The sequence below is a fragment of the Lemur catta genome, chromosome 13 (assembly GCF_020740605.2).
Source record: "Lemur catta isolate mLemCat1 chromosome 13, mLemCat1.pri, whole genome shotgun sequence".
In the NCBI taxonomy this organism is placed as follows: domain Eukaryota; kingdom Metazoa; phylum Chordata; class Mammalia; order Primates; family Lemuridae; genus Lemur; species Lemur catta.
The window spans coordinates 83,317,968-83,331,906 of NC_059140.1; the positions used below are offsets into that span (position 1 = coordinate 83,317,968).

A 13,939-nucleotide genomic window follows, 5' to 3' on the forward strand; every position below is an offset into this window, starting at 1 on the left:
CTGCGAGGGGAGGTGTCGCAGGGGTGGAGAAACAGGCGGCACGCGCTGGCCACCACGTGGGTGCAGAGTGCGCTGCGTGGGGAAGGGCACGCCTGCAGCCCTGGCTTGGGCGAGGCAAAGGCATTATGTGTAACCAAAATATTTGTACCCCCACAATATTCGGAAAAAAAACCAAAAGACTTTCCTCTTGTAAAACACAGCACAGACCAGCTCCACGTGCTGCGTGAACCCTGCCGGTGACTCGGCCCACACACACGTGAAACAAGACAGTCACAGCCCCAACCTGGCCGGGCTGACGGCGGCCGCTGGAGGTGGGTTGAGTGAGCACCCGATCGAGCCTGTCATGGAGGGAATGTCCTGTCCTCAGCAGCCCGAGCCCAGGGGACACCCGGAGGCCACAGGCTCAGACGGACCCGGGTGGGGCATCCCCAAGGCTTCGGCATCCAGCCGAGCAATTTCTAGGCAAGGGCGGCCAAACATGTTCCCATCTTCAGTCAAAAACTTAGAACTCTGTTATTAACTTCTGTTAATACAGAAATAGGGGCTTTCTGTGGGTATTCGAGTACGGGGAGGCACAAAGGAATATCTTTCCGCCCTTTTCCCAAGCGGTGCAGGCCTCAATGCGTTCAGAATATTTCACTACAGTGATTTTTTGTGCAGAAATTACTTTGAATAATATTAGTTATCAACCTGTATAAATATTGTGGAACTACCAGAATCTTGAGCTTGTGGGAAGGGGTTTAGGATTCCGTGCTCTGACCCTAAGTTTGTGTCCTTCTAACCTCGAAGCCCCCAGGGCTCAGGGAAAGGCCAGGCTGCACTTGCTCGGAGAGCTTGGGGGCTGACCACTGCTGTCAGGGGCTGGATATTAACATTTAGTAAAAAATAAAGATTTCCTGAGAAAGAAAAGGAAAAGCTAGGGGCACAGATGCATTTGAGGAAGCACACGAGGGGCGTGTGTGTGGGATTGCAGGGCACCTGCCTTGGTCATACGTGTCCCCCTGCAGAGAACAAGGCCCTCTGCCAGACAGAATCCGTGGGACTCCTCTAGGGGCCTTGTGTTCACGCCCACCACCCACCGATGTCCCCTAAGTGCCTGCTGTGACCGCAGCATACAGAACGGGCTTTCTGCTTGTCTTCAGAAAGAAGCCAGCGCTAATTATATTCTAAGCAGTTTAAGACGCAGCAGAGTTCCAGGGGGCGGAGCTTTACCAGAGGGGCAGGCGTGGCCTAATCAACATAAAAGTGGCTGAACTGTGGAACCCAGCAAAGTGGGGTGTCGGGTGCAGAGGGAGGCCTTCGGTCTGTGACCCCCCACAAAGTCTCCGCTGATGTTGACTGTGCCTCCCTTAGTGGACACTGCCGCCCGAGGTAGCCCTGAACTTTGGCCCAGGCTCTGCAGGCCTGGGCCGCCATCTGCCGGGTTCTTGGGCTGGCCCTGGAGCCGGAGCCATGGGCTCCTGGTGGTGTCCCCAGGGCTCAGGTGCACCAGGACCGCCCTGCAGCTTCCCCACCCCGCTGCGGGTTGTCCCTCCTAGGCCCCTCCCGGGCTGAGTCCAGCAGGCACTGAGGACGCCAGGAATGGCTGGGAGTCCAGGCAAAGGTGGGGTGTGGGTGTGGAGGCCACAGAGCCCAGCGGGGACAGGGGCACCCCGCCACGAGCGCACACACTTCATCTCCTCTCCTCCATGTGTCCACACACACACGACAACCTACACCCAGCAGGCCTCCTCTCTCCTGCGGGTGCACACACGCACACACACACACACACTGCCCGCCTCTCCATGCGCACACCCAGACAAGCGCACACTCGACCCCCACTCCTCCGAGTGCATGCTCATGCGTGCACACACACAGGTATGCACACTCACAGAGGCATGCACATAGCCGCCCACCTCTCCTCCGTGCACACACACAGGCATGCACACAGCAGCCCACCTCTCCTCCGTGCACACACACAGGCATGCACACACATAGGCATGCACACAACAGCCCACCTCTCCCCCATGCACACACACAGGCATGCACACGGCAGCCCACCTCTCCTCTGTGCACACACACAGGCATGCACACATCAGCCCACCTCTCCTCTGTGCACACACACAGGCATGCACACAGCAGCCCACCTCTCCTCTGTGCACACACACAGGCATGCACACACACAGGCATGCACACAGCAGCCCACCTCTCCTCCGTGCACACACACAGGCATGCACACACACAGGCATGCACACAGCAGCCCACCTCTCCCCCGTGCACACACACAGGCATGCACACAGCAGCCCACCTCTCCTCCGTACACACACAGGCATGCACACACACAGGCATGCACACAACAGCCCATCCCTCCTCTGTGGACACACACAGGTATGCACACAGCAGCCCACCTCTCCTCTGTGCACATACACAGGCATGCACACAGCCACCCACCTCTCCTCCATGCACACACACAGGCATGCACACAGCAGCCCACCTCTTCCCCGTGCACACACACAGGCATGCACACAGCAGCCCACCTCTCCTCTGTGCACACACCCGGGGGCATGCATACAACAGCCCACCTCTCCTCCGTGCACGCACACAGGCATGAGCACACACAGGCATGCACACAGCAGCCCACCTCTCCTCTGTGCACACACACAGGCATGCACACACACAGGCATGCACACACCAGCCCGTCTCTCCTCCGTGCACACACACAGGCATGCACACAGCAGCCCGTCTCTCCTCCGTGCACGCACACAGGCATGCGCACACACAGGCATGCACACAGCAGCCCACCTCTCCTCTGTGCACACACACAGGCATGCACACAGCAGCCCGTCTCTCCTCCGTGCACGCACACAGGCATGCGCACACACAGGCATGCACACAGCAGCCCACCTCTCCTCTGTGCACACACACAGGCATGCACACACACCGGCATGCACACAACAGCCCGTCTCTCCTCTGTGGACACACACAGAGGGATGCACACAGCCGCCCACCTCTCCCCCGTGCCTACACAGGCGCGCACCCCCAGCGCCCCCTGGCCTCCCGGCGCGCACCCCGCGCGCGCACAGCCCCTCTCCCGGCCCAGCCGGCCGCCGTCCCCGCCCGGCGCACGCGCACACACGGACACGCGCACACGGCCCCTCCCGCTCCCCGGGGCGCGCAGCGCTGGCGGGAGGAGCAGAAGCCCGCGGAGCCGGTGGTGGAGGAGGAGGAGGAGGAGGAGGAGGAGGAGGGCGCCGAAGGCGCGAAAAGGCGCGCAGGCGCGCTGCGCGGAGCGGGCTCGCCGCCGCCCACGTCACCGCGCCGCGCGCACGTCACGCCGGCCCGACGCTCGGCCAGGGTGAGCCCCGCGTCCCGGCGCCGCTCGGCCCAGGGCAGGGACCCCGCCACGGCCGGGAGCGCTGGCCCGGCCCCCGCCCCGCGCCTCCCCGCGCCCGCGCCCGCCGCCCGCCCGGCCCGGCCCAGCCTGCGCGGCCGGACCGGCGAGCCAGGTGCGCGCGGGCGGAGGGGGCCGGCGGGCCGGGGCGGGGGGCGCGGGCGCGGGCGCGGGGGGCCCGGGCCTCCCAGCTGCGCCCCCGCCGCGTGCGGACGCCGCGCGGCCCCGGCCTGCACCCTCCCGTGCGCGCGCGCTCCTGGGCCCTGGGCCCGCGCCCGCGCTGCGGCTGGGCCAGGTGACCCGCGGGCGGGGGTCCCGGGCCGGCCCTGCCCACCGCAGCGCCCGCGCCGCAGGCCGGGTCCGGGGTCGGCCGCGCGCGGGCCGGGGAGGCCGCCCCCGCGGGGACGCGGTTCCGGCGCGCGGGAGGCGCCGCGCGGGCGGCCCGAGGCCTGGTGACAGGTCGGGGCGGGCGGGGCCCCGGAGCCCACCTGAGCCCACCTGCCCCCTCCTGCCGGGGGCGCGGGGGTCGGGGAGGCCGCTGTGCGCGGGGGTGCGGGCCCGGCCCCCGCCGCGTCCCGCGTGGCCCCCGTGTCGGGCGCGCTGGCCGGGGTCCCGAGACGCGTGAAATCCGCGCGGGTCGCCGGGCCCTGCGGGCGGGGGGGCCCTGCCACCTGCGGGCGCCTGCGGCTGGGGTGGGACGCGCTTCCTTTAAGGGTCGGTATTTTTTAAACTTCTTTTTTCATTCTTACTCATTTCTTTTTTTTTTCTTCCTTTTTACCAGGAAAGTCATTTTCTTCTCTGGAGGGTGGACGTTTATAGCATCGATTTCCCGGATCTGGTAACATGGCAAAAGATGTAAGTGTGTCTGCTCGCGTGGCGTCCTGCTCTCACCCAGCTGTCCTCAGACTGCAGAGCCCGGAGCAGGGTGGAGGGGACAGTCACGGAGCCACCCGGCGCCCTGAGAAGGTGCCCGCTGCCCGCAGGTGCTGCCTGGGCCATGCTGCTCTGACTTGTCTTAATTTTCTCAGATTGTGCCACACTTACAGTTCTGGGCACTCCGTGGGGACGTGGGGGTGCACAGCCCGGGGAGGGTCTGACTGCGAGGGGACTTCCCTGAGAGGAGCTGCGGGGCCCCCGCCTGTCTCCCTGCACAGGAAGCCTCGGCCTTGGTGCGGCACGTGCTCCGCACGCCTTGGGCCCCTGCTTTCTCAGGAAGGTGACATTGCTGGTTAGCTTAGCTGGTGTTTCTCGTGAAGCCATAGAACATTCTGAATAATTTTGTAACTCTGTGGGCCCAGCAGTGTAGCCTGGCTTCTTGGCCATGCAGTTCTTGACTGCACTTGGTAAGGCCAGTTAAGTTCACGCAACGCAACCTTTATCCCTGAGCGTGTCTTAGAGTGCTGTGTTCTGTAACCAGGAGCCAGGGGAGGGTGTTGACCACTCAGTCACTTGTCACACGGAGTTGGCAGGAACCCAGGCCAGACGTGCGGCATCTGCCCAGACATGGGCAGAGCTGGTGAAAGCGTGTCCCGAGTACTGGACCGCACGGCGGGAGGTCAGCCGTGTCCATCCGTGTGAAGGAGGCCTTTGACAGGCCCCGAGGAGCCTTGCGCAGTGTGTCCCTGGTGTCACACGACGTCCGTGTCCCCAAGCACGTGGGTGTGCTTTGCAGAGGGAGGATGAGCACAGGTGGGCCCCGTGCGGTTTTCAGTTGAAGTCGTCACCCGAGTGTGGTGTCCACTTGCTTTCGCCGTGTTAGGCGGGCGAATGGGGCCGGGCCAGAGGGCGGGCGCTGGCCGTGCTGCCTGGGCCGCGGGTCCCGGGCGGCCTGTGCCAGGGAGCGGTGGGGCCGGCGCCCCTGCCAGCGCGCGGTTCTGGCCACACCGGCCGAGGTACTTAACGGGTGGCGTCTCTGAGCCCCTCTTTCACTCCCGTCCATTTAGTTGGCACCGGCTGTGTGCCCCACCCCATGTGAGGCTAGTGGCATGAACAGGCAGGTGGTCGGGTCGCGGAGGAGGACCTGAACATCCCCTCCTGCGTGGTCACCTGAGACGTGCACCTGTGAGGGGCTGGGGCCGCCTGGAGCTGACAGGGCTGTGGTTGGGACGAGGCAGCCAGGAGGTGTCCGTCCTGTCCCCGGGGGTGGTGGGCAGGGCAGCTGGGGCCCGTGGAGGTGGTGCTGGGGTGAGTGGGGGTTTGTAAGGGAGGGAACCTGGTGCACAGCGGGCGGGTTTCCACAGCAGTGGGGCGGCAGGGAACTGAGGGGTGACATGGGAGCCCAGCAGGGCGGGTCCGGGCCCTGGGGCTGAGGGGGGCTGGGGCCCCGGCTGGCAGGGCCCTGGGGGCTTGAAGAGGACGAGGGCTCCCCCGGCGGCTGTGAGTGCAAGGCCGTTACTGGCTGGGAGGGGGAGAGTCTCAGCGACCCCCTAGCGGGGTCGGCAGGTGGGGAGGGGCTGGCAGGTGTCTACACGGGAGGGAGGTGGGAGGCAGGGGGAGCGGACAGGGATGGCCTGGCAGGTGTCATCTGTGAATGGCAGGGGGGCCACGGGTGGGGGCTCATGTGACAGAGCAGCTGCTCTCGAGGGAGGATGGGTGCTCAGAGAAGGTGCCCAGGGCAGGGCAGCAAGGAGGGTGGGTGGGCATGGAGGTGGGGTGACATTGGGCAGTGGGGGTGGGCAGTGAGGGTGGGGGGACAGTGGGCAACAGGCATGGACATTGGGCAGTGGGGGTGGGGCGGGTGGGCAGCGGGCAGCGGGGGTTTTACTGCGGGCCTCCCTACATTGCTGTAAGTCCCTCTGTCGTGGGCCGGCCGCCCCGTCTGTTCTGTGCCGGCCCTCTCTGTGCTGCCGGGCAGGTCACACTCCTGGCCCAGCCTCAGAGTGGCTGGGATGTAGGTCCTCCCGCCGTCCCTGCCGAGCTGTCTTTTTACAGAGGCCTCCTGAAAGGTAGAGTTTCCCACAGACTCTCGCCGAGAGCGGGGCGGGGGCACCTGGAGCTCTGACAGTCTCACCCCTCCGTTCTGTGTCCGTTCACTTCACCGGTGGCCTGTGTGCCACGCATGGTCGGCCCCGCTCCGGGTGACGTCAGCCCGTGGGTGTGCGTGTTGGGGGATTCAGAGAAGGGGTTCGAGGTGGAACCGGGAGGCAGAGCGGGACAGGCCTGAGGGCGTGAGTGGATGTTGGTGGCCGTTTGTGTGGGCTCTGGCATCTACCGTACATCTTATGTCTTTTTTGTTTCGAAAACAAATATTTGCATATTTTGAAAAAAGATGTCTAGAGGAGACACTGTAATTCTGTCGTATAAAAAAAAAAACCACGTTTTTAGGCACATATGAAAATAACCTCGATTCCTCGGTGCTTAGCAGCAAACCTTTCATTTAAACTGGTGCCAAGTACCTTTAAAACGCCAGCAGGAGGCCAGGAAGGTGGCGTGCAGGGGGCGTGTCTCTGTCACGCTGGCAGGGGGTGGGGGTATGGGCAGAGAGGGAAACTGAGTCAGCTCCCTGGGGGTCACCGGGGCGGGGCCTGCCCAGGCAGCGGTGGTGGGGGGTGCAGTCTCTGCTCTCCGGAATCAGAGACTTGGTTGTTGCCTTTAAATTTTGTTTATTTGAGGTAAATTGGTAAAAGCTCCTGGTGAAGGGTTGGGGGGACGTAGGTGCCCGTGCGCCGTGTGGGCGGGAGAGAGCAGGGTCAGCGGCACGGACGCCCGGCGGCCACACCCGCCTCACCCCCACCACCGGCAGTGCCGCTTGGGTCCCTCCAGACGTTTGGCACGAGAGGACTGTCGGCTGCCGTGGGCATCCTGGGGAAGCGTGTCCTCGTCGGGGACTGTCCCTCCGGGTGCCCGCCCAGGGGGGCAGCCCTGCTGACTGTTGCAGACACTGGGGGTCTGTGCACCGCTGCAGCCTCTGGGCTGTCCCCCCACAGTGCTTGGGGAGCACGTCCTCAGCTGTGAGCGCGGCTGGGGTGGCCATGGCTGGTGACTGCGGTTGCTGAGCACATCCCGGAGTGTCCCAGCGATTCCTCCGTGTCGGCGGGTCGCAGGCCTGGGGTCCGCCCTGCCGCAGGGGCCTGGGTTCTGGAGCTGGGGCTGGCAGGGCCCTTGGTGAGCCAGCGTGGCCCAGCAGGGCTGCCGCGGCTTCCAGTGGAGTCTCCTCACTGCCGGGGACGGCGTGGCCACGTCCCTCGACGGCCCTGCTCCTGCACGTGGCAGGGGAGGTGAGCGGTGCATTCCTGAGACGTCCCGGCGAGGCGTTTGCGGAGACGCTGGGGGGCAGCTGCTGTGTGGACTCCCGGTCGCTCGCCCTCCACCGCAGGTCTCCGTGCTGTGTGGGGGTCCCCAAACCCCTCCTGCGCTGCCTGCGCCTGGGCAGCGGCCCCCGGGAACATGGTGTGCCAGTCCCTGACCAGTGTCGTGGCCCTCGGATTTGAAAGCTGCTCTGTGATGCCACTTTGTGTCCTACGAGTTTATGGAAAAGTCCCTAAATTGCACCATCGCGAGCTGGAGACCAGAGAGAAGCGTGTTCTGCCCTCTGAGCTTCTGGGGACGCTGGAACGAGGCCGGCGGCAGCGTTGACAGGAGCCTAACGAGCGTCTCTGAAAATACATGTGCCGAGTGTCCTTCCACAAACCTGATGTGTCGCGGTGATGCAGTGACCTGCGGTCCGTGAGGACGCAAGTCCAGGGACGGATGCGGATTTCGTGGTTCAGCGCGGCCGCCCTCCTGCCCGACGCCAGAGGCCGGCGCGTCGGCGCTGTGAGCACCGGAGAAACCACAGGCGCTTGTTTGTACGCAGGCTTCTCGTGTTTCAGAACTAGTTTTTTTCCTGCATGTGATGAAGTAGGAGAAATTCTGAGATGATATTCAAAATAAAGAATTATAGCTTGATTGAAAGTTTTGCCCCTAAAACCTCTTGCTGTAAAACAGGTGTTGTGTGAACACCTGGCATAAAACTTAAAAGGCAAGGACATCTTTTGTCTACAGAACAGCTTTTTTTAGCTCTTTGCTGGGGGTGTCTGATAGCACGGCTCTTGCAGTTCCTCGTGCGGCAGTTAAACTGCGCCTTCGGCGTGGCGCACGGCTGGACTCGAGCATGACTGTCCCCAGCCTTTGTGGCGGCAGGTCTGGTTTCACGGGAGACAGTTTCTCCGGTGGGGGGTGGAGCCCAGGGGGTGATGCCAGCGGGGGGGTGGTGGTGGTGGCTCCGTCACCTGCCACCCCCCCTGCTGTCACTGTCCCCGCCGTTTCCTGAGTTTCATGGGAGATAGTTTTTCCATGGCAGGAGCTGGGTGGAGCTCTGCGGCCCAGGCCCTGATGGGCCTCAGACCAGGGCTTGGGGACTTTGCTTCACATAATTAGCTGTTTTAAAAAACTCTTCATTCTGGGTATTTAGAAAACTTTATCTTTCATTGTAAAACGATCAGACAATCCACACGTGGAACTGATATTTAGCGTGACTTGCAGTGTATTAAACCATTTTTGCTTTGTTATAAGGGACCAGATTTCTCACATTTTGCTCAGAGATTGGGCGGGGCGGGCGTCGGCATTGACGGGTCAGCGGCTGGGCCAGGTGGCCTCACGGGTGCCCCTAACTTGGGACTGTCGTTGTTCCGGTGTTGGCCATAAACTGCTGTCGACGTCTTGCACATGGCACAGGCCGGAAACCGTCAGCCTCGGGTGAGTACTTGCTGGTGCTGAGACTGCCGTGCCGTGCGTGGCTTTGAGCTGTGGCACAGCCACGGACTCCGCCCAGCCGGCAGCTGCCGTGGGAACTGAAGTCTCTGCTCGTCAGGGTACGCACCCCGGCGTCACAGGGACTGTGGTTGGGCGGAGTGAGTGCCCGCGAGTCCCGTGGTCGGATGGAGTGAGTGCCCGCGAGTCCCATGGTCAGATGGAGTGAGTGCCCGCGAGTCTGTGGTCGGATGGAGTGAGTGCCCGCGAGTCCCGTGTGGTCGGGCGGAGTGAGTGCCCGCGAGTCGTGTGGTCGGATGGAGTGAGTGCCCGCGAGTCCGTGGTCGGGCGGAGTGAGTGCCCGCGAGTCCGTGGTCGGGCGGAGTGAGTGCCCGCGAGTCCGTGGTCGGGCGGAGTGAGTGCCCGCGAGTCCCGTGGTCGGGCGGAGTGAGTGCCCGCGAGTCCCGTGGTCGGGCGGAGTGAGTGCCCGCGAGTCCCGTGGTCGGGCGGAGTGAGTGCCCGCGAGTCCGTGGTCGGGCGGAGTGAGTGCCCGCGAGTCCCATGGTCGGGCGGAGTGAGTGCCCGCGAGTCCCGTGGTCGGGCGGAGTGAGTGCCCGCGAGTCCCGTGGTCGGGCGGAGTGAGTGCCCGCGAGTCCCGTGGTCGGGCGGAGTGAGTGCCCGCGAGTCCCGTGGTCGGGCGGAGTGAGTGCCCGCGAGTCCCGTGGTCGGGCGGAGTGAGTGCCCGCGAGTCCCGTGGTCGGGCGGAGTGAGTGCCCGCGAGTCCGTGGTCGGGCGGAGTGAGTGCCCGCGAGTCCGTGGTCCGGGGCGCCCCCAGGCGCTGGCCCCGTGCACCAGCCTCCCACTGGGTCACGTCAGCCCGGCCTGAGGAGAGGAGAGGAGCGGACAGCTGGCGAGACGGGGAGCGGGAGGGTGAGCCCAGCACCCGGCCTTCCCAGAGCCACCCCGCCCCCGCTGTCACGGCCGAGTCTGGGGCTGTTGAGCTTGTCCTCGGTGCTGGCTGCCAGCTGCTGGCGTGTCACGGCGTGTCGAGCGCCAGCTGCTTTGCCAGGTCGGCCAGTGGGGTTGGGAGGACATGTGCCCTCTGCTGCCCGGGGTCCCCGCGGTGCGGATTGTGCAGGTTCCACTTAAGTCTTCTCAACTGTGCACAAGTCTCCGCGGCTCCTTGGGACGCGTCCTGGGGGTGTGGCCCGTGTGCACGTGCTCGCACCGTGTCCTTGACGTGCGCGTCAGGCGCTTTCCGGAATGGTCCTATCGGTTGTCTTCGTGTCCGTTGGCTTGTGGGAGAGCGGCCGCTCCGGCGCTGAGCTCCGTGAGAGCGAAGCCCACAGCACGTGCCCAGTCGGCTGGGTGGCACCGTGAGTCCCGTCTGGTCTCAGTCTGCTTTCTTTGATTGGGAAATGAATTTTTCCCCTTTAAAACATTTAATTTCTTCGTGCATCGATGCGCATGTCCTGTGCTGGGTTCGCAGGTGTTGGCCGCGTGTGGTTGGCGCCCCCTGTGTGTAAGTCAGGCACATCCAGCCCTTGCCCGTCACCAACAGCAAAACGGGAGGTGGTTCGCTCCGTCGCTCGCCCAGAGCTGGAGATAAAAGCTAAGGAGAACCTACCTGGAATTTTAATAATAACTGTGGATGAACTTTAGATAGTTTAAATGTCTTTTCCTCATTTGGTTAGTTAGTACGTGTGTGCTCATTTGTATCTGGCGGATCGTCAAGGCTGTTTGAGGACCAGGCTCGATGTGGTGTTACGGTTTGTGTGTTCCCGCAACGTTCTGAGGGAGGTGACAGTGTCAGGTCTTCTCAGCTTGGCGTGACATCGCTCCCTCTGCGTAAAAGCATTGATGGTTGGAGGACTTTGCCGGGGTCTCGTTTTTAGACTCCACTATTTGTTCTGGCTTTTGGACATGTCAGGATTTGCAGTAAAATATACTGAGCCGCCTCTGTTGGTAGCACCTAAATCCTGCCTTGCAGGGCACAGGGTGGAGAGGGGGCGTTTGTGGTGAGAGCTCGGCCTCTAGGTCTGTCTCCGTGGCTGCACTGGGGTCAGTGACAAAGTCAGGCTGGCCACCCTGGCACTTAGTGTCTATTCCTGGAGGTTGTTTTGCAGCATCTCATAGCTTAAACAGGTTTTTAATGATTTGCATGAGGGCAAACGAGAGCGAATTTGTATCTTTTCACTGCCTCGTCTGAGGGGTGCGGGCGCCGGAGGCAGCGCGAGCTCTCGTCTGTCCCGTGGTGCCGGTGACTCTCGTGCTGGACACGGTTCCGTCCTCCCATAGCAGGCGTGGCTCCGCGGGCGCGTCCGTGGCCTTGTCTCTGGGTGAGGTTGGTCGAAGCCATGTTCTGTGGCCTCCTGTCTCGGGTTTCGTGTCACTGTTATCCTCCGCCCAGCGGTGTGGCCCCAGCGTGGTGTCTGTGCCTGTGCCCAGTGCCACCCGTGTTTGTGTGGCCCGCTCTGCGGGTGGAGTTTACTGGGGCACAGCATGAGCCCGGTCCACGGTTGCCCGGCTGCAGCCGCCGTGGCCGAGCTGCGTGGCCTCAAGCCTGAGGTGGCTGCTGGGCCCCCGTGTTCCCCACCCCACCCCTCGGGCGCCTGTCCCTGTGTCCCCCCCTGGGGGAGGTGTGGCAGCTCTCGGGGCCCTTCTGCAAGGGCACGGTCCCGTCCTGAGGCTCTGCCCTCACGACCTGGTCACTTCCTGGCCACCCGGCCTGTGCCACCACACTGGAGGCCACAGCAGCCACGGCGCCTGCTGTCTGGGTCTGTCAGTCCCGGCAGCTGCTCTGCCTGCGAAGGCTTCATCTCGGCCGCAAAGCCGCCATGCTCCCGTGTTAGCTGGTGGAGAATTCCGTGTTACTGCCCCGGATTATCTGTGAGCAAAAGAATTCTAAGTGGTATTTTTGTTTCCTCATTTCCTGTATGGGAAGGAGAGCTTGCACTTCCTTTGTGCTTTTGCCACACGCTGCGTTATGAAATAGCCATTCTCCGTGTGTCAGAGTCACCGCAGGCTGAGCCGGTGCTCCCCAGACCAGCGTTCACGGCCCCAGGACCTGCCGCGTGGTTTCCTTTCAGGTCGATTTCTGGCCGTGTGGGTCCCGTGTTCCTAACTGGAAGTTGAGGTTGAGCATGTGGCGTTCATTAGTGCATCACTTAACTGCTGAGCATCTCGTCTGTCTGTCAGCTCCGCGGGGACGGGTCAGAGGCAGAGCAGCCTCAGACCGCACTGCGGGCCCGTGGCTCTCGCCGGAGGGTGGTGGCGCAATGTCAGAGAGGCCCTGGCTGTCTCGCCGGGCGGCTGTGATCCTGGCACCCGTGGGTGAAGGGCAGCCCCGACAGAGCTCCCGGCCTGGGTGCTGCCCCGGGTGTCGCCCCCTCTCTGGTGCCCGGGCCCTGAGAGCAGGACGGGCTGGGCCCCAGGGGCCGTGGACACGTGGTGGGGGATCAGCAGCCGGTGCCCAAGGAGGGTGGCGAACAAGCCAGCAAGGTGGCTTTGGGGGCCGCCGCTGTGGAGCTGCCGGGGGAAGAGCCGGGGCCGTTGGGGTCGGAGGGCCTGACGCCAGGCAGGGTCGTGTCCGTCCTGGTGGCAGCCGTGTGTCCAGCGTGAGGGCAGGTTTGTCCACCCTGGTGACATGTTGGTGCGGATGCCAGAGCGACACCGGCCTGAACCTGTGGTGCCCCTGTGGTGCCCCTGGCGCTGTGCCAGAGCCTCGCCCCCGCTCACCCCGGCCCGGCGTCCGCCACAGGTGCCGAAAGTGGGACTCGGGCCGCGCCCAGCCCTGGTCTTAGCGTCCAAACCACACCCACCTTCCCTGACCTCCCGGCCTGAACCCCTCCCTCCTCCGTGCCTGGCTTGCCCACCTGGCCTAACGTCCCGGCATCTCCACTCTGGTCTTCCCCTCCTGGCCCGCTGTGCCCGGCCCTGCCCACCGGCCTTAACCTGCTGGTCTCACCCACTGGCATTGCCCTCCAGGTCCGACCGCCCAGCTGTGACCTGCGGACTCCTCCTGACTGTGCCTGCTCGGCCTCAAGCACGGCTCACCCCGTGCTCACCCGCTGGGCCGCGCCCACCTGCCCTCAGCCTCCCAGCCTGCCCTTCGTGGGCCTGTGCTGGGTCTCTGCACTCCTGGTGGCAGCAGCTCTTGGTCTGGTTGTGCGTGGAGCGCACTGGGGGTCCCGGCACAGCCCTGCCCCAGCCTCTGGCCCCCACGGGACCGGGCCGCATGGCCGCCTCTGTGCCGCAGCACCTGTGCCGCGTGCCGCCGCGTGTCGGCTGCAGGGGTGCTGGGAGGTGCCGCCCGGGGGTGGCCGGGTCTTGCCCTATGGCCGTTGTCCTCGAGGCTGCACCCTGCGTGCGGCGGCACTGCCGTCCTGTGCCCTCCCCGCGCCAGGCCCCACCCGCGCTCCTCCCCGGGGTTTAAACCAGTTTGAACCTATTGGTCCCTCACAAGTGGTCTTCGCTGACGCGCCTGGCTGTGCCCCTGCCAGTGTCCTGGGCGCCCAGGAGCACGTGGGCAGCCTCCTCTTCCTCGTTGCTGTAGGAAAGTGGACTTGCTTTTGTTGTTTTTTTAATTTCAAAGTTTTTGTGGGTGAACAGATATTTAGGTTACATCTATTGCATTTGTGTCACCCAAGTCAGAGCTACAAGCGTGCCCATCCCCCAGACGGCGCACCGCACCCACCAGGTGTGAATATGCCGTCCACCCCCCCACCCCCGCCCGACGCCCGGTGAAGGTCGCTAGTGTGTGTGCACTTAGGTGCTCGTCCGTCAGCCCCAGTTCGCTGGTGAGCACACGTAGTGCTTGTCGTTCCGTCCCTGGGACGCTTCGCTCAGTGGAACGGGCTCCAGTCCTGCCCAGGAGGATCCAGGAGGGGCCAGATCACC

The 13,939-nt window shown here is 63.9% G+C and overlaps 1 protein-coding gene across 3 annotated transcripts in view; it reads left to right on the top strand.

The window, feature by feature from the left end:
* Positions 1-3,154: 3,154 nt before the first annotated feature.
* Positions 3,155-13,939, top strand: part of TFDP1 (transcription factor Dp-1) — a 33,038-nt gene continuing 22,253 nt past the window's right edge. The window contains exons 1-2 of one of the 3 annotated variants that reach the window (XM_045566708.1): positions 3,155-3,334; positions 4,152-4,225. In XM_045566708.1, the coding sequence (XP_045422664.1) occupies positions 4,214-4,225 (12 nt within the window). In that variant the 5' untranslated portion in view covers positions 3,155-3,334; positions 4,152-4,213. Of the gene's footprint in view, positions 3,486-3,639; positions 3,666-4,151; positions 4,226-13,939 lie in introns of those variants that run through there. The other 2 variants (XM_045566707.1, XM_045566709.1) reach the window with 2 other exon arrangements.